The following is a 27035-nucleotide window of genomic DNA, read 5'->3' as shown; positions in this document are numbered from 1 at the left end:
TTCCTCCGCTTGAAAGAGGTTGATAAATACTGCCTAGAAAATCACTAGATGAAAATTGTAAAAATAGAATTAGGTACAGATGATAATGACATTATCTGACTTTGTTATAGTGAAGACCTGTGTATGTTTTAATCTAATTTCTGAAACTCACAAGATAATCACAGAATTGTAAGAGTTGAGGGGGATCAACTGGATTGTTAAGGTCAACCATGAATGTTTTAAGTATTTCAGTCACAAATTTATTTTTTTTTTTTAATAGGGATGCCCTCTGCTTCTTTATTAGTTTATTTGCTTTTAGCGTTACTCATCCATTTCACATCTGGAGAAACAGAAGTGAAGTTCAGTGGACAAACAGAATTTGTAGTCAATGAAACAAGTACAACTGTTATACGTGTTGTAATTGAGAGGACAGGGAAGCCTGCTAACATCACAGCAATTGTGTCGGTAAGAAACTATGGCAGTTATATTCTCAGTGACTGTTGATATCTTTCCAAAGAGCTTTTTGAGAAGTGTGGACTCAGATTAAAAATGTGATGAAAAACTCAGATGAGAAAAGTAATTGCCAGTATGGCTAATGATAAGTGAAAGCCACAAAAGTACCTTCCATACTTTATTTCCTCTTCTGTGAACTTCTAACTTCACTGTTCTCAAATGAAGACTAGCATTTTTCACAATGGTTCATTCAAACCTTTAGTGCCTATAAGGATGATTTGGGTGTGGCCGCCATGCTCGTTCAGTTGCTTCTCTACATTTAGTCGCAGCGTCCAACTATAAACTTAATATAGACCCTTTGCTGTTTTGACATGACTTCCTTTGTAATCTCTCCTCTTAACTACCTCATGTACAGTATTATCAGGGCAATTTTCTTCTGTTGATTGAGATGAATGGAGGACATAGAATACTTAATCTTGCCAATTTTGGCAGTCAAATTTTTAATCTAAGTTGCATGCTTAGGCTCCTTCCAGTGCCAAGAGTGAGACTGGAAGGCAGAAGGCAGTTAAATCCTAAGGTAAGTTTAATTAATGTAGAGTATTATGAAGGTGTACAGATCTGTACTTCCTGTACAGGAATAGCTTTTCCATTAAAAAACATGTTCATATGATGCATTATTGCAAAAGATACCCAGTTGCAAGGAAAGAGTTCATAAATTGTTCTGAGTAAAGTGTTGTTTTATTGCTACCCTTCCACCCTGTTTATTCAGCATGAATACAAGGGGTTATTATCTGTATACTTTCTATCCAGATATTGAACTATATGACAGCAGGGGAAATTGTGGGAGGAATTATGTGCAAAAAAGAGTGTATGAAATCTGTTCAAATGAGTCCAGAAGATGTTGGGGGAAGAAGAAAGTGACATTGGATCACATACTTATTGCAGATTGATGGAGAAAACACAGGAGACTTTTTTGACACATACGCAGCTGCATTTATACCCGACACAGAAACAAACCGAACAGTGTATATATCTGTCTGTGATGACGATCTTCCAGAGGCTGATGAGACATTCACATTTCACTTGACACTACCAGTGAGTCTCAGTTCTTCAATTTATCTGTTCCCCAGAAAACAGTGAGTAAACTGACATAAATGAATGGCATTTAGATTATATGGATTTCAATGTAGTCCTACTGCTTGTGAGCATTAACAGGTAAGAACTAAAATCTGGAATCCAACCAGGACGGTACTTACTGCCCCTTAGGTTTGCCATTCCTGTGATTGTCTCTGTGTGATATTGCTGTGCTGTATAGACAGAGCCTGACACTTGAGGAGCACTGCATTCAGCTGTGGACATTTGAAGGTTCACAGGAGCGCAGAAGAGTTAGATTCCTGTTTTGCTGCATAGGCTGTGCCTGGAGGAGAGGGTGGAAGAAGCAGAAGAAAGAGGATGACTTTCAGTCCTCCAGAAGCAGAGATTCAATAAGGCTTACCTAAAACCAAACAAACAATTTTATAAATACTTATCAATGTATTTCTTCATATTGTTCTATCTCACAGGATTTATGCTACAAGAAATGGGTTCATAGTGACATTTTTTTAGCTAACAGATCATGATTAAGTAAGATATCAGTTCAGTAAAGATAAATTCTGTATTTCATTGCCAATTATTACACATCTCAGGCTGTTTGCAGTGAATATGAAAATGCATATTTTCCCTTCCTTCTTTGATTTGTAAATGTAGCTCAATTTTACAATGCTGTAAAGACTTGCATCTTATAGCTAATGTCCCAGTATATCCTTTAGATGGTATCCCAGTATAATAGCTTCAAAGTTTCAGTTTTATACAAACATTAGGGAAAAAAGAACAGCTTTGGAATTCCTGGCAGTGCTAGAAGCTTCATACCTAGTTTCCTGTTTATATAGTGTCTTTAATAGTTGTCAAACTATCTTTAATCATTTGCAAAGTTTGTTTCAAGCCATTTATTGTTGACTGTATAGAGTGTATTTCCTCAGTAAGTAGGAATTATTTTGGTACATTGTATTACTTTAAATAATTTTCATTGTAATATGTATTATAAAAGATGTACATTTTTTACAGACTAATATTTACACTTAAAATTCAAATAAAAATATTTATTTTTCCCCATATTTATTATGTTATTTTGTTTTTAATTTTAGAAACCGTCTGCAAGGATAAAGCTTGGCTCACCCAAATCTGTCACTGTAACAATCTTATCAAATGACAATGCCTTTGGAATAATTTCTTTTAACATGGTATGGCTTTTTATATGGTATAGGTAAAAATCTTAGAAAACATAAAGGTGAAATTGTCAAATATGCTGGTTATTCACTTGAATCCCTTGAAAACTGATTATGTGTTTCATCTCTGAAAACAACTCTAGAGATAATTCATATGTATGTATGTGATTAATACATATATACAGCTTTAATATTTTTATATGCTTTTAGGTGTTGAGATGTTGCCTGAGATCCTCACACTTGGATGACTACTTATGTTGCTTACCTAAATATAGAACTGTTAAGAATTGTTCAGTCCCAGTGCCCCTCATCTCTAAGTCAAGATCTAAATACAGTGTGGAAGAAGTATGCTTTATTACCATCATTATGGCAATGTAATTTGTAGAAGACTTCCCTGAAAAAAATCTTAATATGAGAAATTTTTAGCACCACAGTACTAAGCCGTGCTGCTCCCTGAATTGCTGTAATTCTTTTAAATTTTTCAGCTACAACAGTTTGAGACAGAGTCTGTTCTAATAAATGAATTTTTAATGGAGAAAACCTATTTTTAACAGGATTAGGAGCTCTTATAAATACTAGTGCTCATATGCCAGTGCTTAGTGTATATTAACTATGTTAATTTACTAAGAAAACCCAAACAGGAAAACCCACTTCTACATGCATAAGATGATAATTTTTTTACCTGAAATCTTTCAAGCTTTGTATTAGCTGAACTAATTGGTTGCTATGAAATGTATGCCAACAGTGGACTGGTTTGCAGATTGGATTAATTTGTCTGTGGGAGTTTGGTATTTCTATGGTAACAGTTTCTTCCTTCTGCTGTGATATTTGATCTGTGCCTGATTGCCTGTCCCTTTTCTTCCTCATTAGTCTGCCTTAATCACAGTGAATGAGCCCAAGGGCAGAAATGAATTTGTGCCTCTCACTCTAATTAGGGAGAGAGGAACCTACGGGACAGTCATTGTAACTTTTGAGGTGAGTTCATCAAAAAGGATTCATACCTTTGTTGAATGAAACTGTGAGGCTGTAATTTATCAAAGTGTTCATTAAAGTGAAAGATGGACAAAATACCTGTGCCTACAATGTTAATTCTGTTTCATAAAATGGATACTACCTTTCAAATGGAAAATATTGCAATTATCTGACTGCTTAATTTGAGGAAAAATTAGGATATGTTAGAGAAAATTGGAGTATTCTCTGTCATTTAGGAAGGTATCTGAGGCAGCATCAGTTAATATTGTTAAAAAACAATGAGTATTAAGTGTGTAAGAAATTTCTTGTTTATTTCTTCAAAATTTATCTGTATTTTCAAATAAATGCCTGAGTCTTTAATGCTTGTGCCAAGTTCAAATATGTAAGTTCAAAAAAGAGTTCAATGTTTAGTGAAATTCTGTATCTCTAAGACTCCAGTTTGAATTCCCAGAAACTTCAACCTTTCCAAATAATTACTTGAATATTTTAGGCCATGATTACTTCATTTGAATGGGTTATAGTTATTGCCTTTATTGTGGGAGGGGTTGGTTTTTTGGGGGTGGGGATTTTTTTTTTATCTAGCTCTGATTCTATTACATTCTTTTAAATGAAAGTTAATTTTTCATATGGAAATTTCTGTATAGGTTGTCTGGTCTTATACTTCATCAAAGGTTTAACGTGTCAAAATCTCAAAAGATTTGAACACGATGTTATTGCATATTAAATACAATATGTATAGATAATGTACAGAATGAGATTCTCTCTATAATTTATTGCAGTTCTACTTGTTTTAACATTCAGTAAATTTTGCTATCTGCACAATTAATCAAGTTCAACTCAGAATGCAGTTTATATACATATGTTGAAAATAATTTACAAGATGTACTATTTCTTTTTAGGTTTCAATATTAATTGTAATTTCCTTAGTCACAAGTCAAGATAGAAAGGTCACAAAACCAGTAACTGCTATTATTCTGCCTTGGAACTGATTAGGAAATGTTAGTGATTTAAATGAAAAGATAATTACTATCCTTTCTGTTATTTAAAAGAGTCAATTAATGCATCAAAAAGTACCAAAGAGTCCTCATAGGCCCGTATGGAAGTAATTGTCTTCCTCTTTTTTTACTCTGAGTTACTCCATCTGCCAAAAAGAGCAGATTTTCACAACTGAATGTGTGTGCCTGTGATCAGGAGATGATTGAATAAATAGTCATTTGTTATGCGTGTCACACACTGTATATTGACTATTGTGCCACATTTTTATGCATGTTTTATGTATTTTTTGTCATAAAAATCAACTATTTGCAGATAGAAGATGGACCAAACTCAGCTGAAGAAGACTTAGGTCCAACCAGAGGGAACATTACGTTTGTGCCTGGGAGATCAGTGTTGATTTATAATTTAACAGTGCTTGATGATCAGGTAAGAACAAGCTGACTTTGGTTTTGGTTTGGATATATGGAAAGTTAACTGCTGTTCAGGAGACACTTTGGATTAAATTACAAAAATTTAAACAGGCTTTAAACAGGGATAGAAGTGCTTCTGCTTCATAAAGTTGTTAAGTTTTGTCTCAATGGGCTATTATTTAATAATTTTATTTTTTTAGTGCTACCTCTGTAGTTACCATCAGTGAATATTTTTAGTTTCTGAACATACCCTGACTGCTCTGATTAGACCTGTTAGGGGCTACACACTAAATCTATAAATAATGAGGAAAGCATTTTACTTTTTATTCAGATGGAGTACTCAGGTCCTTGCATGGCCAAGGATGGCGTTCTTGAACTAGATGCAGGTTTATGTATTAGACTGACCTTTCTATATTTAACTTTTCTCTGTTTCTTTTAAATGTTCTTTGTTTTTCCCTAATTATCCACCTTGCGAATTCAGACTAGGCTTGCAGAATGAACTCAGGTTATCCTTTTTGTCTTTATCAATTGTTTAGGCAAAAGGAACCTAATCATAACATTGCTTACATGATACATTTTGATTATGTCCTCAGTGATGCCTGTGTAGCTCCTCTGCCTTTGGTCAACAGTGCATAAAAATGCAGTTTATTCTTTGTTAACTTGATTGCCCTCGCTTCTGTGAAGAGCAGACATGTTATGTTTGCAGCTAAAGAAAGAATAAAGCACACAAAATTTGGAGGGAAAAGATAGATTAAAAAAAATGTGCATTTTTTTACCTAGATGTGTTTCAAGGCAGAAACATACTTTAAAAATACCAAAAGCAGATAACATTCCTAAAAGAAAAGAGAGTCATGTGGAGAACATGCACACTAAGTGATAATTAAAAATTTTCAGGTTTTAGATTGGTCTTTGAGAAGAACCTGTGTATATGTTGTGAGCCTTTCTTGCTATTTCAAGTAAAGTAAACATAGTCTTCTAGTTTTTCATTTGTGTTTTTTCCTTTTCTTACAGTTTTCTGTTGGGTTTTTTTAATTTATAATGAGTTTGAGAAGGAAATAGAGGCACCAAAATAAGTGAACATGATACAGAACAACTTAATAAGGAAATTCACTAGAAAAATTGTGTAGGAAAAAAGTGCCTGTCACAAAAGAGAGCGACTTTAAAGCAATTTTTTTCATACTTCTGTTAATTATAAAAACCAGTTTCCCATGTCTATACCGATACTAATACTAAAAGACTGTGCCAGACTGCTATGTAGAAACTTCTCTTTCAGATTAGATGTAGTATTTCTGTAACTTATATGCAGAAAAAAATTTTATTTTTCCTCCAAGAAGTACTCTTAACATTCTTTTCCTCAAAGTTGGATCTGTACAGCTGTGGCTGGTCCACTCACTGAAAGTCTTCCACAGACACACACAAAAGGTTAATTCTGTGTAAAAATCCTTTATTGATGATGATGATGGAATGCACAAGAATTCAGTGTTACTCTCAGAGCTTAATTTGAGCTCTTAGGATCAAAGTTAAGAAAAACAATGAAACAGCTATTGTTCTGAATTATGTAGCCCTTTTCCTACAGAAAGTAGGGGACTGCAGATTTGATCTCTACAGTACTACATTTATTATTGTATTTATTTCCTTCTTAGTGAGGGATAATGGAAACTTTGTTAACAGAAAATTAAAGAGGCAAGAAAGCACTGAAAATCCTTCATGTTTTTGTCTTTGAAGTCTGACTGGGTTTTAATGGTCAGTCATGACGCCATTAAAAACTCTAGCATGTCCCACTTATAAGAGATACTAAGATGTAAACTACAACTAAAGTTATGGATACGTTTTGACTCTCTTAAGTGTATATTTTTGTGATACCAGATGGCATATTAATCAGTGAACTAAATGAAACACAAATTAGCATTTATTCTAATGAGGTAAACTGAGCATGTGGTATCTCAGTATAGGATGGAGGTTACTGAGAGCATCCAGATCTCACATTGACAACAAAATCCTGCATCGGTTGACAGCATTATGGAAGTTTCAGTGCCACAAGCCAAACAAGGATATCATGCCCCCTTTCCTAGTCCTGGAAAAGGATCTGAGGGGGTAGCCAATAAACAAATGAGTGTTAAAGAGAAAGACATATTGGACAGCAGGGTTTTCAGAACCTTTTTTGCTCAGTAAACAGAAGTGCATGAAAAGGATTGGTCAACTTTATAGCAGACCATTAGCAAAAAAACTGTAATTTTGTCCTGGAATTCATCTCAGAAGAAAATACGAATGGTTTCCAGTAGTCCACAGTAAGGATGAGATGCAAAGATCAAAAATAATTTTTTAAAATTTACTTTTTACCTATATGTATTAATAAAATAATCATATTTTTTCAGCTTCATAGCTTTAGCAAATCAGGATTTGGGAGATAAAATATAGAATCACAGAATCATATAATATACCAAGTTGGAAGGGACCCATCTGAATATTGAGTCCAACTCCGGCGTTTGCATAGAACACCCCAAGAATCACACCATGTGCCTCCATATATATATATTTATATAGCAATATAAAGCAAAAATATCATTCTTAATTCTGTGGTTTATAAACCATTCTTTATTATCTACTGCATCAGATACCAAAGTCATTTTGTGGACATGCCAAAATCTAAATAATTGCTAAGCACAAAAAAATACTTTTCTCAGATCTGCGATGGAAATTTTCTCTGTGATTGTGGGTTTGTCTGAACATAGGATGTGTTCCTTTTCCGGTTGTATAGAGACAGATGGGCCAAGGTAGCTCCTGTCCATAAGTTTTTCCTGTATTCTCTCAGGCACATGTAAAGGTAGATCAGTATCAACATCCAAAAAAAATGATGTAAATCTAATTTTGTTTCCAAATAGAAGTGGCTGCCAAAAGTGGCAATTGGTCTCCAGATACTCTCAATCTGTAAAGATCCAGATTTTTCTGATTCTTCGCTAATTTTTGTCTTTTTGTTTGACTTTCCCCCCTTTTTCATATTGTCAGAGCTCAGAAGTGTGTTTTAAGAAAATAGAGACGTTCAATTTTGAGAAGGGATTTTTAGCTAAAATTAAAAGCAGGACTTCTCTCCTGCTTGTTTTAATATGAAATGAGCTTTCTCAAGTTTGTATCATTTTTCTGCAAAATACGTAAACTGTATTTCTCAGTATGAATGTTCTGCATATATTTGAATGTGACTTACACCCAGTTGCTAATATTATTTTTCCAGATACCTGAAAATGATGAAATCTTTGTTGTTCGTCTGAAGAGTGTGGAGGGAGGGGCTGAAATCAACAACACAAAAAATTCCGTTTGGATTAATATTAAGAAAAATGACAGTCCCGTGCGTTTTGTTCAGAGTGCTTATATGGTGCCTGAGGAAGATGATGTGGTAACAATCCAAGTGGTTCGTGGTAAGGATGTCAGTGGAAAATTAATTGGACCTGATGAAGATGAAGTCTCTGTCTGTTATGCCATTTTAACTGGGGATTCAACAACACATGCACAGCTTAACGTAGACTTCCTAGATCTACAGCCAAATACAACTCTTGTTTTCCCACCTCTAGTTCACGAAATGTATTTGAAATTTAAAATCCTTGATGATGCCATACCAGAAATTGCTGAGACCTTTCAGATTATGCTTCTTGAGGACACTTTGCAGGGAGATGCCGTTTTGATTTATCCGTCTGTTGTTCATGTCACTATCCAACCAAATGATAAACCCTACGGAGTGCTATCAATCAACAGTGTTCTGCTAGCTCACCCTGTTACCATTGATGAAGACCAAATTTCAAGGTACTAAAATCTAGTATCTAGTCTGTTTAAGAGATTTGTTTGGCATTGTTAAACATCCTTAGGATATCATTAAAAGTGATTATAAAATCACTGCTAAAATGTAATGTAGAAATTACTCAGTGTGTTGTTGTTATTATCAACTTTATCTACAAAGAGTTCAAGGAAGTGGGAATGTCTAATTATGCAGGAAGTATTTTAATATTTATAAACTGTATGTAAATAAATCATAACTATTCAATCACTTCATATGAATAGTGAAAACCCCTTAATCTAAAGGCAGGATCAGTTGTGATGCTGCTACACACTAGTTTAGTGGGAAATAGATTTCTGTCTTCTTCCTTGGTAAACCTTTGTATTTACTATCTATAAAACCAGTCTCTGGTTAAAGAAATTGGGTGTATTTCATGAGTGTCTCCCTTGATGCTTACTTTAAATTCAAAAGTAATTTAAATATGTGTAATTTTACAGAGAGATTAAAATCAAAGTCCTGTACAAACTTTATAGGCAGGAATGATACACAATATTGACAATCACAATAAAAATGTCCACTACTAGTTACTGATAGTAGTTCATCCCCAAAGAAACAGATAATGCCTCCAACTATCATACTATGAACAATTTTGGAAGAATATTTTATGTTATGTAGAGCCCAGCACCTGAGTATTCATCTTTCCTTCTTATACACAGTAAAGAAATAAATCTTACTTTCTAAATTTTTGTAAGTCAAGATTCTCAGACTTTTTGTTGTAGTCATGTGCTCATCAGATGCAGGCAACCTGACATTTCCAGTATCATAAATATCAATAACTGAATATATTTTCAGTACAGAGGCAAATAGTTCATTCAAAATCATTATTTAAATGTTCATGCTTAACAATTGTTCATGATGTAGAAAGGTAATAGACAAAAAGTTTTCTGAAATTTCACTTTCATTTCTCAAGGCAAATGTAAAATGTGCCCAGTCTCCACTTGTCAGTATCTTTCTTGCTGTAAACAAAATGGGTTCTAACAAACATCTTTAGTGACATTAAAAAGAGCTTGTGAATAAACACTGAGTCTTACATGTGTGTTATGATTTCACAAACTGTAAGCCCTGAGTCAAATGTCTGTTGAAACCACTTAGATCAGTGTAAATATTTTAGAGAGTCAATAACCAGGAAGCCAGTGGTAAGTATGATTTTATACAGTGGGTCTTTGTTTTCATTCAAAACCACAGGTTTGAAGGGATCACAATCGTAAGAAATGGTGGAACACATGGAAATGTTTCTGTTTCCTGGGTTATAATCCGAAATAGCAGTGATCCCTCACCTGTGACTGCAGACCTTCTTCCAGAGGCTGGGGAAATAAGTTTTGATCAAGGACAGATGCTGGTGACACTTTTTCTGGACATTATTGATGATGATATACCAGAAGAGGCAGAGCCCTACCTACTGAAACTCTTGCCTCATACAATACAGGGAGGTGCAGAAGTCAGTGAGCCATCTGAGGTAAGTTTGCTTTTAAAATTCTTTTGGAGAAGGTAATAATGGGTAACAAAGACTTTAACAGTTTTAATAACATTGGTTGATTGGCTGAACTGGTGAAAGGATTTAGTCTTGAATAGAAATCAAACAAATTAATCCTTAATATGATCTTATTGTATAGAACCATATCTAAAGTATTTGACTTACATAATGCCAGACCTTTTTACTGTGGCAGCATTCAGTCTAGATTATTCCCAGCATGCACAGCATTGCATAAATGCTGTCTCAAGTGACTGCTTCTAAGATAACACAGGAAGGTTATTTTCACTTGATCGTTTGCTGTCTTAATGATTACTGAAATGTTGTACAGAGTAACAAGTTAAAGGGAAGGGATTGGTGATTAAGACTGTAACCTCTGAACTGTTAAATAAAGGGTGGCTAGCATTGCAAACAGTTCTGTGACTTGAGTCCCTGCTTTATCTTTTTAAAAAAATATTTGGAATGATCTTGATGAATAAAATGAATTTTTTGACAATCTGAAACATTTTTAAATTACTCACTTTGTCTGCTGAACCAAAAAATCAGTTTTTCAGAGCTCATTCTGGCACATGGATGATACATAGTGGGAAAGTTGCCACTGTCAGTTCTGTGTACAAAGAATGCTTTGGGACTGTCAGTCTGATTTCTCTTCTGAGTACCAGTTCACTAAGGAAAAAAGTGTGTGGTGACAGTCAGGACATGCTTTCATGAATACATGAAACTATGATATAGAGTAATGCAGCATAGAGTAAATGATGCCATTTTCTGCTTTGCAGCTTCTATTTTACATTCAGGACAGTGATGATGTTTATGGCCTAATAAAATTCTATCCTTTGGAGAATCAGAAGATTGAAAGTAATCCGATGGGACGGTTTCTATCCTTGAGTTTTGCAAGGGAAGGAGGAACGTTTGGAGATGTGCAGTTGGTTTATACTGCACTGTATATTCCAGCTGGAGCTGTGGATCCTGAGAGAGCAAAAGGTGGCATTCTAAATATTTCTAAAAGAAGCATTCTCATCTTTCCAGAAGGAAAAACACAAGATACTATAAATATACCAATAAGAAATGATGCATTTCTTCAGAACGGAGCTCATTTCCTCATACAGGTATCTCAGTTGTGTTTGAAGATTTTTTTTAGTCTGTGTAAGTATAAAGGATATAATTTAGTAGTGGCTGCTTCCCTTTAAATTTAATTAAAATGGTCCTGCCTGTTGGAAAACAAAAAAAGGAAATACAAAAGTGGTTAGCTCTGTAGCCAAGAAAACTTTCTTTTTTAGAGACAGCTTCCATAAATCTGCCGTAAAGAGCTTTATTCTTAATCATTATTTACTAATTACACCATTTTAAAAAAATAGACTGTTGTAATAGGATTCAGGTATTACTCATGAAATTTAACAAAATTTTGCAGAGGTTAGTTACCTTTTCAGGTATGTTATTTTGTCAACCCCTTCGCTTTCGTAACCAAAGTAAAGCTCCTGAGTTAGAGAAGCACGACAAATTTTAGGAAACACAAACGAGTAAATAAAAACTCAAAATAGTCAAACATATATTTAATTTATATGCAAATTGGATCAGAGAACTTGAAAATTATTTTTTGCAGTTCCCTCTGTACATGCCCTTCTGATTTTTTCTTTTTTTTTTTTCTGTCTGAATTTGTAAGAAGAGAGCTTCTATCATTGCTCATAAGATTGGCTGGAAAAATTCACTAAAACTATGCCTTTGAAAGAAAACTGGATTTTCTGCAAAAATACTTAAAGAAATAATTTCCATTTTCTAATTAATTTTTTCATTTTTCACTGGAGAAAGCCAAATTTTCTTACTTGATAGCAAGTTACTGTTCAGATATACTTCTGTGAGAGATCCTGGGCATTGTAATCAGTAATTGTTATACTATTTTCTCATCTGCAGTTAAGACTACACCATTATCTCTACTTCCTCTGATTAACTATTACCACTCTGGTCGTCTGGGATCATAAACCCAGGGAGCGATCTTGATGCACAGACAAAGGGATGACTTGGTGCATCCAAAGCCCAAATCTCAGAGTAATTTCTCAGTTCTTTTTGATCCTTTCATTTTAAGTCATGTGTCTTTAAAATTTTCAAGTAGAGATGTTGATGTTAAATCATAAATGTAAAATTTGTAGGTTTTGTCTTTAATTCATAGTCTACCAAAGATGTTTTAATTACTTCTGGAATCTTGAAAATATTTCTTCCCTCCACCTCTTCACCCATATCTTCTCTTAAACAAAAAAAAAAAAAAAAAGAGGAAAAAAAATATTGTCAGAATTATATTACTGTTTTACTAACACACACTGTTTTTACATTCACAGTTAGGGAATTGTGTTCTGAAATATTAGAATAATTTTGTGTATTTTACCATCTGCATGAGATCTGAAAGATCTGTAGAAGAACTGAAATATCTAATTCCAAGACCTTTTTAGATGATAGATTAGAAATAGCATTTCAATGTGGACTATGGACAAGACATACACGTGACAGGTATTTCAGAATGTAGGCACTTGGCCTGGCTTTTTGAACTGCAGATTCCAGGGAAATTGGAGGCGGATGTTCTATACTTTCTCCATGAACCATAAAAATCTCTTTATTTGAATAAACAACATCAGAGGCAACTTTCAGCACAAATAATTCATTTAGAGAAGGAACTAAAATACCCTTATTTATCACTATGACAATCATTCTACATTGTGAATAAATGATAATCTGAGCGAATCTTTTTAGAACGAGAAAACTACAGAGTCTGTACTAAGTCCAATAAAGTATCAGCTCAGGAATCAGGGGAGGAGGGGCAGAGAAAGAAATGAAGCTTCAACACAGCTAGAGAATGGATAGAGGAAATGCAAAAGTGAGATTAACATTCTTCAGTGACATCTTCAATTAAATAACCTATTGTTGTTTGACATGCATACTGCTTCTGGTATGGACAGAAAGATTAATTTAATAAACTACTTGGCATTATTCAATTCACAATCCATTCTGCTTTCCTCATGAGCTGATTTGCTTTAAGAGGAAACACTGAGTTTTAAAAAATCTTGATACTTAATTAATTATTACTTTAATCTCTAAGTTAGTGTCCAAAATCAGAAGCACTCAACAAAAGGAATTCTTTCAGCTCTATAGTGTTTCAGAAACTTTTCTGAGCTAACACTGGTCCATCTGCGTGCTGTTAATTGTGCAGTCAGGGCCTACTGATCTAAGAAAGCTTCGAAAACAAGCGAAACAAACAGTCCCACCCTCTGTTCCTCAGACTCCCAATAACTGGCTTGTATGGTTGAGAATCAGTTGCTGAATACAGTATTTATAACACAGTTTCCATCTATCATCAAATAAACTGTGCATAAATATTGTTGACTGTTACTTAAGCAACAGTAGTACAAAGTATGATACAGCCCAAGTTTTAAGAATCAAAAGGCTTTAAAACTCATGAGTTGAATTGGTGATTCATGATCCCTGTACGGATTTAAATAAGGACACTTCCCTCACTAAAACCTATATAATAGCATCTGATAACTCTAGACAAAAGCATACTAGTGGGAGTTAAAAGTTGGTTGTCATTGGTGGTTCGTGCACCAGTTAAATGTTTACAAATCAGCTGTGGAAACATTTATTGTTATGATGCATATAGACAGAATCTCCTGTTGGTATAAATTATATTTGAAAGAAATACTAAAAAAGGAAGATTCTGCTTTCCTTGCCATGTCAGTGCTGCTGATGGGCTTGGTGAATGGTATTTTCCATTCAAAGAAAGAATAAACGTTTTTCTATTTCTTCTTAGTATAAATAAATCATAAAAAAATACAGTAGCACAAGAGGAGGATATGGTTTTGAAATTCTGTACTGATTTTCAATTCTGAATGTAATTTTAGCCTATCAGTTATTGTAAATAGAGAAGTTCTTAAAGTTGTATGAAAGAGGAAAGATTGAATCATTCTTTGGCTTCCTCAGAGGCTATAAGTTATTATGGTGTCAGTGACTTCAGCAAATACTTATCGATGTGTGGCAAAAAATTGAAGTTAGAACAACTGTTTGGGCACTTGTCAGATTAATTCATAGGCCTAGTAATAAATTTTCCAAACTAGAAAGTTCATTATCCCTCTGCATACATTTAGTTGTGTACATAGATGTAATTTGTCTGAGACATATACCATTCTGCTGAAAAAGCTGAATATCATCCACTTCATTTCTTGCATATCTACTTACACATTTTGTGACAATGTTGCCAATAAGAAAAATTTATTCTGGAGATGTTTTGTTCCTTGCAACTGAAATTTATTCCAAAATGTCAGAATAGTTCTGACTTTGTACTAAGGCTTCTTATTTCTCAAGTTTTTCATACTTTTTCCCACAGCTGGAAAAAGTTGAGCTGGTGAATAGAATTCCTCTAATCTCACCCATGAGTCCTCGATTAGGCGAGATTCAAAATATTTCTCTGAGGATTACTCCAGATATTGCAAATGGAGAAATAGGCTTTATTAGCAATCTTCCAATTATTCTGTCTGAGCCAGAAGATTCCCCTGCTACAGTGGTAAGTAATCATTGTTATGTTGTCCCTTAGTATGGAAAATTTATTTAGAGAAAGCAAAGTTTTCTATATTCATTGTAACATTTGAAAGGTAATGTGATCAAAATCCTTCCTCTAAATTCTGTCTTACCCTAAACATTCCCCTGCTTTAAAAAAAACAAAAAGGTAAAAATATTGCTGATAGAATAAAGGTCTGAAATAATCTGTTAGTCATCAGAAAAGTGAGGTTGATCTTTGCTTTCTCTTTAAGGATCTAGAACCGATTAGGTCTTGATGCTCACATAGAGCAAAAGGTGCTGCAGACAGTTTAATTTCTCTCACCAACTCTAGGGACAGTCATGTAAAGTAGGACTGATATCACTCACAAATTTCATGGAAGTGTCTTTGTATCCTAAAGGTGGTTTATATGTGAATATATAATTTGGCTCGCTGGGTCTGTTTTCCAATAAATATGCTGTTTTCTTTCTGAGAAAGCGTTTTCAAATGTAGTGCCATGCATCTGAGTGCTTTAGTCCCAGCCAGAGAAACCTTTATAAAACATCTTTTCTTACATTTTTCCTTTTTTTCCCTAGTTGTCTTCACTGAAATCTTCCCTCAAATCCTGAATCAGATAACTTTTTTGTTATTCTCAAAATAAAACTGCTCATTTCCTTAAGCAGAGTACAAGTTGGAGCTGTACTATAACAGCCAGAGTAAAATTATGGTGCTTACATTTAAACTGAGGTTGTGTCTTGATGAGATGGGCATTGAGTAAATCAGTCACACAAGGCTTTTTGTTTTTATAGGTGCTAAGTGATCTATCATGTTAATAGTCAGTCACCTCCACTAAATGTGTATAAATATATACATGTCTAAGTATATAATGAATAAATGATTAAAAGGATAAGATTCAGTATATATTTATGTTGATATACCATCTTTGATTCCATGTACATACGTATAAGTAAAAAACTCAAGGTGAACATTTTGAGACTCTTATTCAAATATTAATTTGCAAGGTGTTGATCAGTTTTGCATCTGTTTTTGCAAGTCACAGAAGAGTCGCGTGTTTTCTAGGTTTCCATTGCACTGCATCGAGATGGGACTGATGGTCAAGCAACAGTGTTTTGGAGTTTGAAACCCTCTGGTCCTAATCACAAGACAGTAACACATGATGATATAAGTCCTCTTAATGGCTCCGTTGTTTTCCTATCTGGACAAAGTGATACTACAATCAACATTACTATTAAAGCTGATGATATACCTGAAATGAATGAAACTGTATTATTAACTCTGGACAGGTATCGTACCCTAATCTTTATTCATATGTATCAGTTGTGATACTCAATTTATATATAACAAATTGGCACAGTATTAATTATGAGGTATTGCTTGTATTGTGTTGATAAGTGCCTGAAGGAATATTGGGCTCTTAATTCAGACTATATGTGGATTCTTCTTGAGTGGTGATAAGTGTAAGAAACTGTGTTTTGCTTATTATCTAAAGACTTAACGTTCTTTATATTTTGATTAAAATAATGTATGCTATTAAAAAAGTTCATTTATCTTTGGTTTTAGTTATAGCTCTTGGTTGTAACACTTATATTTTCAGAAAAGTAATGTTTAGTGAGATATTGGGAAAAACTATAATGAATATTAGAAAGCAATAGATAACTGTGTTTCTGTCAGAAAAAGGTTTATAGCCCGGATGTTAATGCAGAATTAGGTCAGCTTTTTTTGTTTGTTTTATCTGTGTGTTCAGTATTGCTTGCTCTTGATAATTAGATACTTCCATCACAAATACTGGCTTCCAAAATAGGCCAGTATGACCATTATCACATGCCTCAGCTACAGAGCAGCAGTGGTGTTTTTGAAGCACAGTGTTGTAGTCTCCCTTCTGTGTGAGATGAGGACTGCAGGATAATTGAGGCTGTAAGAGACCTCGTGGGTTTTTGTTATCTGCCTGTAAACACTACTCAGAGTACTTGAATTATTTCATATTCAGGAGTGTATTCCCTCTTTGATTTACTAACAGAAGAATCTTGGCTATTTCTTCAGTCCTGCTTCCAACAACTCAGTTGTATATATAGTTTAGAAATACCACCACTTTTTCTAATACCTCCTAATAATCTAAGGTATATGTTCCCTATTTGTTTTTTTTCCTGGAAACATGCTAATAGAGGTCTGCCAGCTGCAATGTCCACAATGAACATCTACTACTTACACAGTCCATATGCAGAAGTATACTTTTCCTATATAGGAAGTTCAGACTAGCTCTTGGGAACTTTAATACCAGATACTCATGTAGGTTACATACTCCTCAAGCTGTTGCTGATCCTGTTTTTTGAGCATCATTCTGTCACACAGGAAAGATTCTGGTCATTTCAGGATTGGCCCGCTTCTGTAGAAGCTGGCTGGTGGATACATCTAGTGCAGAATGAATTATTTAATTCTGCTTTGGCTACTGTGCCAAAAAGATGGTCCTGGTTCAAGACAAAACCAAATGGAGACTATTACAAGCAGTTTTCTGCTTTCCTTTCTGTGGACAAAACTGGTTTGTCTGAAAGAATTTATTAAGAGTTTCTGGCACAAAGCAGAAAACGAAGATTAGAAATAATGATTATTGTTGTGAAGAAGCTGCATAAAGTGGCCAAAAAATTGAAGTGGAAGGATAGGAAACAGATAAGTATATAGAGGAACTGGAGAGCATAAAAGATTTAACTTTTTAAGGTTGGACACCTCTAGAGTATATGTAAGTACAGCTTTCTACCACTTACTCCGAGTAGTAACCTCGTGCCCTGAAAATTATGTCTACAAAGAGGATTGAGCTGGCAGATGAACAAATGCAACCACTGTTCTGCTTTTGCTGTGTACGACAGGAGTAGCAGGTTCTTCTGATCATGAAGCAGCTGAAAAAAAGTGTGCCAGCAGTAAGCAGCTTTCCCATACTTGGCAAGGTCTGAGAGTGAAGTAAGGAGCAGGTGGTCTGGGAAGAAAAAAGAAGTAAATAAGGAGGACATAAAATTTAAACTTCTCTCTAGACATGGATAGTGTTCCTCAAGGCTATGAGTGAAAATTGGCAACCTGAACATGAGCAGAAGCCAAGAATGGATTGACTGCAAAGATCGTCCTTTCAGTACTGGAGATGACTCTTCAAACGAGGGGTGAAGGAGATTGGCAGGGTGGTGTGTGTAGGCTTGTGGTATTGCTTTCTACATAGTTTGTATTTTCTGGGTGAACAGAAGATTTCAGTTTCCAAGGCTGGCAACCACCTCCTCACAGCAGTAATGAATTAGCATGGAAACAAAGATGCACTGTGCTATGGATGTGCTTGCACTGTTTGATAAATTGTAGCATAAGTCAGTAGAAAAACAGAGCATGTAAGGACTTTAATGAAAGTATAGACATAGAAATACATTCATTAACATTCTATTTATTGCACTTAGTAATAGCATGGAAAAAATAATAATTAGTTCTAACAGGGATGTATTATTTACAACTCAGCGGTGTTGTTAAGGCAGTTTACATTTTAAATGAGCTTTGATTGTATCCATAAGTATAGAAGAAACTTTCCAAGCCATTGAAAATAGTATTTTCTTTCCTTGCTCTATGGCCACCATCTGTAGGCCGTGGATATTAAAAATAAATCTGAATGCTGTCCACAAAATGGAGGCCAATGTATATCCTGAAGAATATACTTTCAAAGAGGACAGAAAAATAATAAAGAAGCAAGACAATCCTGTACCTGCTGAAACTTCTTCATATTTTCTTTCCTTAGGAGCAGTTTGAATTATTCAGTTTGAATACCTGCTGATACTTAAGTAGGCCTGAATTGAGACTAGGCATAAATACACTCAGATGTCTGTAGTGAAATCTGTATCGGCCTTCTTGTTGAATGTAGGTGACACAGGCCATGAAAATGTGGTGTATGCTTTATGAAAGCATATATACATACTAGGGCTACTCATTTTGCCCAGTAAGCACAAATATAAATAAGTATTTTAAAAATCAGGTTATTGTTTCTTCCTTCTACACAAGACATTCTGCTATTGGGAGTTGTCATCCCCCTAGTGCAGATACACAGCTATAAATTTGGCAGTTGGTCCAATTGAAGGACCAGGACCCTCGGGGCATGCAGGTTGTTTTTGTGCTCTTAAGTTAATGATGCTGAGAGTGAGCACTTGTGGACCTTAGAGTCTGGGAACAGCAGTACATTGATGACTTTATTTTGATTTGTGAAAATGATAATCCAGGAAAAGTTGAGTGTTTAAATAGTCTTTATGCTCAGAATCTTTTTGAATTATAGCTCATATAAATTAAGATGCCAGAAGAGATCTGTGTACATATGTATGTATCTCATTTTTATATATATACATATACATACACACACACACACACACACACACACACACACACACACATATATATATGTGTGTAATGAAACCAAATTGAAGCAATATAGCATGGAGATCATTGCAGTTCCAGTGATTTCTGTGGTGTGATGCAGGCGAAGGTACTTAACACCTTCTTTGCCTCAGTCTTCAACAGTAAGACCTGTTATGCTCAGGACAGCTGGCCCCCTGAGCTGGTAGACAGGGATGGGGAGCAGAATAGACCCCCTGAAATCCAGGAGGAGGTAGTGACAGTTAGATACTCACAAGTCTGTGGGACCAGATGGGATCACCTTCACAGAAGGAGGTGATTAGACATGGGTGGTGGTGGAGTCACCATCCTTGAAGCTGTTTAAGAAAAGACTGGATGTGGCACTTAGTGCCATAATCTAGTTGACAAGGTGGTGTTCGGTCATAGGTTGGACTTGATCTCAGAGGTCTTGTCTAACCTAATTGATTCTGTGGTCCTGTGATTCTGCATAAAAATTTCCATAGATTGAAATTATGTCTTGAGTGAATTTAGAAAATAGATTTTTTAAAAATTGTGAACAAAAATAGGTTTGACCATTTAATTGTGTAGTTGTTTTTGTGTTTAAGAGGTTACTTCATGACAAAAAATTAGCAAATCATGGAAGGCCCATTTAAAGCATGGCATACTGTCTATGGGCCTTAATTCAGGGCTTGTATATAATGCTTTTATGTTGTTTATATGTACAGAAACACTAAAATAGTGTTTAATGGAGTTGGGATATTTTTCTTACTTGAGGATTTCCTTTGGTTAGCGCCTATTTCAGAACTATATCTATCTTTCCTAAGTAATTTTTCCATGAAGAAATACATGTGATGGTACAAGAATTAAGTCTTTCAGTGTAAAATGTTGGCTTTTTCCCCAAAGTTTGATTAGATCTTGTTGAAATGGGGGAAAAGTTATTTGAAACTGGTTGTAGAATGTTTAAATGACTGTTACTGAACACCTACTGCTAGATTTTATTACTTTTCAAAGTAATAAAACCATATGTCTTCTACCGTAAATAACAAAAATTAAGATAGCCTCCAAAATCAAATAAATTGTGGATTACCTCTGAGAGAATGTATTCCCTCTGATAAGAAACGTTGTGGAATTTATAATGGGGCAAATACTACTTTAATACTACTCTTAAAAATTAGGTCCTGTCACTAATTAAGTCAGTAGATAATCTTGAAAAAATTGAAGAAGGGGTGAACACAAAACTAGGAAGCAAATTGAGTACCATTCCACAGGCAGTCTGAATGCATCTTTTTCTGAGATACCTGATAGAAGAGGAAGTATTTTAGAGAAGTGTGTTTTTAAAGTAACAATAATACAGATACACATTGCAATTCAGTTTCTCAGGGGCTTTTCAAAATATTCACTTTCTTCAGGATTCAATTTCTTGGTCCGCAGCTATGAAATTCGACCACATCTCTTAAAATTATGGTTTTATTTGCAGTGGTCTTTAGTTCATAATTGCCATATTATTTTAAACATAGTCAAAAATCTTTCTCTATTTTATGGTACTATGCATTTTTAAAAGTGCAGAAACATTTTGAAGCTTCTCTTAGTTGTCCCAATTATTCTATAGTTCTTGCTAAATAATAATTAAGATTTTTTAAATAAAGAACTTTCCTGATGACTAGCCATTTCACATGAGATTTGTCATATGGGAAATGGAGGCAGCCTGGAGCCCAGGGCATGAAGCAAGGCCATGGTGGTGGGACAGGTTAAGCCAGAAACACATGCGAGGTTTGGATGATGGCCACAGGAGTCAGGCACAGATCAGTGATTGCCAGGCACATCCACAGCAAGGAGACAAATCCAAGGTCAAACCAGGAAGTCACCTAGTGGGTCCTGGTCCAGGGATGTTACAAGAATTTATGTGTGTATCTTAGAGTGTAGACATGGGGGATCCTGTTGTGTACACTGTTAATTGCTCATGTAATGACAGTTCAGAGTGGGAAGCCTGAGTGTAGGTGCTTCTATACCATTTTTGCACAGGCTGTTTTATCACAGAATCATAGAATAAGCTGAATTGGAAGGAACCCATCAGGATCATCGAGTCCAACTTCTGCCCCTGCACTGGACACTTCAGGAATCACACCATGTGACTGAGTGCATTGTCCAAACACTTCTTGAACTGAGGCAGACTTGTTGCTGTGACTACTTCTCTGGAGAGCTTGTTGCAGTGCTCAACTCCCTCTTCTGTTTTTGAATAATAACCAACATTTACTATATGAGAGCAGTGGTAGCAGCCTGGGCAGTCCTGCAGGGCAAACATGGTCAGATCCATCAGTCAGTCAGTCAAGCAAGTTAACCTAGTTTTGAAAATGGAACTTGACTGGAGAAAACTCCAAAATAATGTTTTTCTTTAGCAGTGGATAGGCTGAATCTGACTAGTTTCTTTACACTGTGACTATTAAAAGGTAATAGAAGATTGCTAGTCTTCTTAGTCCTTTTGAAAAACACCTGGAGATGCTAAAAGTACCACCTCATGGTACCTTGAGACTGTTTCATTTCTGCTACCCTTTGGATTTCTGTGGTGCTGCTGTTGTGCTTTACAACACGGTACTATATTCCAGCACTACTCCTCAGTTCCTCTTAACAGGCCTTTTGTTGTCTGAGCTTTGTTTGGACTCATGCAGTGTGACTTCATGAAGCTGAAAGAGATGGTATTTCTGGCATGCCCTTTCACTTTGTGATGAATTATTATGTCTTAAGTAGTTAAGTAGTTAAGTTACATACATATCAAAACCTCACTTAACATAATGATTCATTTGTAATCTCTGCCTGTGAAATATATTTCCAACAGCTTAGCAATATAATTAAATTTTAGCATTAAGGGCAATATAATGAAAATTTAGCATAAATTTTAGCTCTGGAATTTTCACCTTGATCTTTTGATTGTATTAATGATAGTTTTGGAAAACTTTTGCATATGTTTCTGAAGGAAGGGAGGATGTCTCAATATATAGTACTTAAAATGTGGCCTCATTGGTAATCACTGAGAAATTTCTGTTCACTCAGATCTCCTAGTTGAATGAATGTATCTGCAAGTATATTTGCTTCATTATCTCAGACTTTTAAGTGAACTCTTACGTCTCTTGAATTCTGAATCTGAATTCTTTCTTTTAGTCAGAATTGCACTTTATAAATGCTTTGGTAGTATGACTTTATGGGATAGTTTCATTATATGTACTTATTTTCTATTTCTTTTTTTTTTTTTTTTTTTTGTTATTAGAATTTTGCTCTGGTAATCTGGTCAACTGAAAAATTATCAAAAATAAAGTTTGATGTGATTTTGTGCCAAAATAGTTTTTGATATGTACATGTTATAACTCCCAATGTGCTTGGCTTTTTTATTACTGTGGCAGATTAATGAAATAACACATCATAGGGGCATGTTGATTATATTTTTTTAAGTGAAGAGCTATTTATACATGTGGGCTGCTGGTGCAGTTGTGAAGAGACAAAGAGCTTGGCAGTGATTGAGCTCCTGGGGGGAGGGCTGGGTAGGGTCTACCACGAATGGGCCTTGACATGCTGAATTGGTCCTAGGGTCATTTCTCCTTAGTGAGGACTACCCACTTGATAGCATTTATCAACAGGAAAATGCCAAGCAATGAGGGTTTTCATAAAATGAACATTATGTGTTTGGAAAGGAAAAAGAAAGCTTTATGGTGGTGGTGGTGGTGGTGTTGTTATATAAGATTAGCACTACTGAAATTCCAGCAAATGGCACTTTTATTCCTTCCCCCACCCCTTTTCTTTTTTTCTTTCATTCTTTCCTTCCACTGTGTTGACAGGGTAGAGACAGAAAGGTTTGTCGTGTACTTTGGGTAAGTGCAGTGACTGTGGTTTGTCTTCAGTGAATCAATGCTTTGTTTTTCAAGTGATTGGTTTGGATGGAATCTGTCTATAATTTTTTTCCTCTCAGGAATCATGTCTTCTGCATCTCTTCAGGCAATGCTTGCTTGCCCTTTGGTGTTTAATTTGATGGCATGGGGTTCTGGCTCGAAGGTGTTTCTTTATTTAGGGTTTGTGAATGATGAAAGTTATAAATGCATGGCTGAGTGTTTGATATTCCAGTGTCTGATGCAATAATGCATTAGTTGTTTTAAACTACCAGAAGTATGATTTGCCCGAACTAAGTGCCTGAACTGACTGGAACTATAGAAAATTTTCTGTGGTCAAAGATGAGAAATTGTCTTTTTTTGAATTACCTACTTTTAGTTTATGTCAACACAAATTACTCTGTCTGCTGACATTTTTTTAATATGCAATAAACATGACACGTTACCCTTTTAAATAGATATTTCCTGTTTGTTCATTTAAGTTTCCTTTTAGAAAACATTGAAGATGCACAGGAATCTAAATTCATAAACCAAAACTTAATAAGCCATATCAAAAGCATCAGTTTGAAGGTGCAGTCTTGATGCATCCTTCAGTAGTAATTTTTCTGGCATTTTTAATGTAATGAACTTCAAACGGTCTTATTGAAAATTAACATCTCTAGAGAAATGAAACAAAGTTACTTCAGAAGCAAAGCTGGGTTTTTTTGCAAATAAATGAAACAAACAAACATGTTTTTCCTAATTTATTATATACTTTGCAGGTAATTGTATTCATAATTTATTCATAAAGTTCATCAGGATTCTGATGTCCTTTACACATATGTGTATTTACTTAACAAAGAGAACCATCTCTCAAAAAAATTCTTTTGCCTTCCTTTCCCAGAGTCAGTGTGGAAAATCAAATATTGAAATATGGGTTTACAACCCGTGAAATTATTATTTTGGAAAATGATGATCCTGGAGGGGTGTTTGAATTTTCTCCATCTTCCAGAGGTCCATACAGCATAAAGGTATTTATCTGAATAACTTCTCCTAATCATTATGGGCAACTAAGCAGAGTGCTTGTGAAAAGCTGGATTTTCTTTTTTACAGGAAGGGGATTCTGTTGAACTGCAGATTGTCCGCAGCAAAGGAAGTCTTGTCAGGCAGTTTCTGCACTACGCTGTAGAACCAAGGGACAACAATGAGTTTTATGGAAGCACTGGAATTCTGGAATTTAAGCCTGGGGAAAGAGAGATCAGAATTACTCTTTTGACAAGGATGGATGGGATTCCAGAGGTAATAATTAATATTTTCCCCTCTTCAAACTGTGTTCTTCAAACAGTTTGTCACTTATTAAAATATAGAAAAATATATAGGAGCAGAACAAGTATGCAATGGCTTTTCTACGGAATGTATTCCCAGCCTCCAAAACAGGGATACCTGGATAATGAGAATGTGTCTTTGGCTTTAGTAGCCCTCGGTGGATTTTTTTTTTTTGGTAAACTGAAACTGTTACACTTTGAATCCATGTAATTTTTTAGCATTCATGACATTCTGTAGTATATAGTGCCATTGTTTAATGGCGCTTTGTATGAACAACTGCTTTCTTTTTGTTTCTGTTTGGATAAATAGCTGCTAATTGCACTCAGTGCTCCCCAATCTACCTTAATATTTGCTGTATAGATACAAAGATGCGATACTTGTTTTAGTGTTCCATGATGCTTTTTTCCTGTGAGCTTTTTTCCAAGAAGTACATGAAGTACAAAGTCCCATTAGATTAATAATACAAGCTAATACATTCCTTCAAAATTAGTTTAGTGTCAATGGTTTTCCCTGTTATAGATGGCAATGTACAAAACCATTTGCACGTAGAACTTGTGTGTGGTTTCCTTTTGTTGAAATTTGTCTCTCTTTCTGCCTGGCTGCAGACAGTGGATGTTTGCCCATTTTTTTTTATGTGAATACTGAATATGCCTTTTTATTCTGACTGAGTTTCCCTCTTCTAGCTGGATGAGGCATATGCTGTAGTACTCAGTGGCTACAGTGAAATGCCAGGCAAGCTGGGGAATGCCACAAGGGTCAATATAACCATTTTGAAGAATGATGATCCACATGGTGTCATTCAGTTTCTACCTGGTGAACTATCAGTAACAATAAAGGAAAGTAAAGGAGAAATCATCTACGCTGGTAATTCTTTTTATTAGAGTTACTGCTTTATCTGCTATCTGCCCCGCAAGGCTTCTTTTCCCCATTTCACCTTCGTAGGACAACGTCTGCCTCAAGTCTCCACTCAGAAGTTTCTGAAGGGGTACAGTGCCAGCAGGATGAGTGAGCAGTGGAGACTGAAGGGGCCTGGAAAGCCATAGGGATTAATCCAGTAAAAGATATGGCTAGAGAATATGGCAGACAGGAGGGACAGAATATTGAAGTACATGCAAGATGCAGCCTGGAGGTAGTAGTTCTACCTGGGAAGCATGAGAAATAGGGTGCTGTGTGAGAGAAAAATAGAGCTAAGTTTTCATATGTGTGACTTCAGTTTATATATCTCTATTGTATCAGGTACAATAACAAATTACAAATTTGACCAAGTTTGAACTGCTGTAATTGTCTATTACAGGGTGTGTACCCTTTTGTGTAGTGCTCTCACATATTATTAGTTTTACAAGGAGTGGATTTACTCATTATTTCCTTTTCATTTTGCTTCAGCTTTGCTGACCTTTTTGATTTTGACTTGTGTTGTTCTGAAGACACACATTGACTGTATATGTTTGCATTTTTAGCTGCTTACAGAGTTCTAAGAAACCAAGGAAACTATGGCAATGTTAGTGTGTCCTGGATTGTTGACCCAGCATGTACCAATGACGTCTATCCAGAACAAGGGACTATTTTCTTTGATAATCTGGAGTTTTCAAAAAATATCACCATTTACTCATTACCAGATGAGGTAATCATTTTTACAGTGTTTTTGTGTAAATGTGTGGAGAAAAGAGAAGTGCTAAAATATTGCAATTTAAGAAGGAAGCTCTGTTTTTTAAGAGCCTGATAATTTTTTGTAGGAAGAATCAAACTACTGGTGTAAAACTAAGTTTACTTAAGCAAATCATAAAAGAATTCAATATGCTGTGCATACCTATAAACAAAAAAAAAATTAAAAGCTGACAGTAGTAAAGTGTAGTTAAGATATAACAATAAATAAATCAATCCCTTGTTTTGATAGCAAGAATCCCATTTTATTTATTTTTAATGTGGATATATTTGAAGTAATATAAGAAAGAATGAGAATAATTAGTAATAAATAAATAAAGCTGTAGAAATAAGTTACGTGTATCAGAAGCAGGAAACTACAAGATAACTTTTGGATCACTGGTACAACATTTAAGATGAGAGGATTTATGTAAAGGGTTTTTGACTGATGATGATTTCTGTGTGAGTGACTGAACTGTCATTTGTCATCCCTCTTGACACGCCTAAGGATCAATAAATAAACAACAACACGCAAAAATCTCTGGTTTGTTAAATCCCTCAGCTGTTCATTTTAATTTCTTCATTGTTTTGTATGCAAGAAATTAATTTCTTAATACTGTCTCATTCAGGTACCTGAAGAGATGGAAGTGTTCATCATCAGATTATTCAATGCTACTAATGGAGCAAGACTGGGCAATATAACCAGTGCATTTTTACGTATTACAAGGAATGATGATCCCATTTATTTTGCCGGTTAGATGTTACTGTTTTTAAATGTTGAATTCATATACTGGCCCAAACAGATTTTATAGACAGATCAGATAATTGAGAAACCTTAATCCTAGTGGAGCTATTATGAAATGTACTTTTTGTTGATGTCGTGTTGAATTTGCTTTTGTTTTGTTTTTTTTTTTTACTTCAGAACCTCATTTTATTTCATT

General features: G+C 35.0%; 1 protein-coding gene across 1 annotated transcript in view; it reads left to right on the top strand.

Moving 5' to 3' along the window:
• Positions 1-27035, top strand: part of ADGRV1 (adhesion G protein-coupled receptor V1) — a 274545-nt gene that overhangs the window by 24715 nt on the left and 222795 nt on the right. Inside the window, exons 10-25 of the mRNA XM_051782549.1 lie at positions 260-444; positions 1378-1527; positions 2616-2711; positions 3567-3671; positions 4977-5090; positions 8304-8869; positions 10086-10356; positions 11148-11477; positions 14738-14914; positions 15968-16191; positions 23101-23133; positions 24032-24158; positions 24241-24426; positions 25137-25317; positions 25911-26074; positions 26724-26847. Coding sequence (XP_051638509.1) covers positions 260-444; positions 1378-1527; positions 2616-2711; positions 3567-3671; positions 4977-5090; positions 8304-8869; positions 10086-10356; positions 11148-11477; positions 14738-14914; positions 15968-16191; positions 23101-23133; positions 24032-24158; positions 24241-24426; positions 25137-25317; positions 25911-26074; positions 26724-26847 — 3033 coding nt within the window. The remainder of the gene's footprint in view (positions 1-259; positions 445-1377; positions 1528-2615; positions 2712-3566; positions 3672-4976; positions 5091-8303; positions 8870-10085; positions 10357-11147; positions 11478-14737; positions 14915-15967; positions 16192-23100; positions 23134-24031; positions 24159-24240; positions 24427-25136; positions 25318-25910; positions 26075-26723; positions 26848-27035) is intronic.

Source organism: Manacus candei, unplaced genomic scaffold, assembly GCF_025592945.1.
Source record: "Manacus candei isolate 608988 ecotype Guabito, Panama unplaced genomic scaffold, ASM2559294v1 h1tg000016l, whole genome shotgun sequence".
Lineage (NCBI taxonomy): Eukaryota > Metazoa > Chordata > Aves > Passeriformes > Pipridae > Manacus > Manacus candei.
The sequence above is the reverse complement of the archived record's forward strand: the minus strand, read 5'-3'. Positions and strand labels throughout refer to the sequence as shown.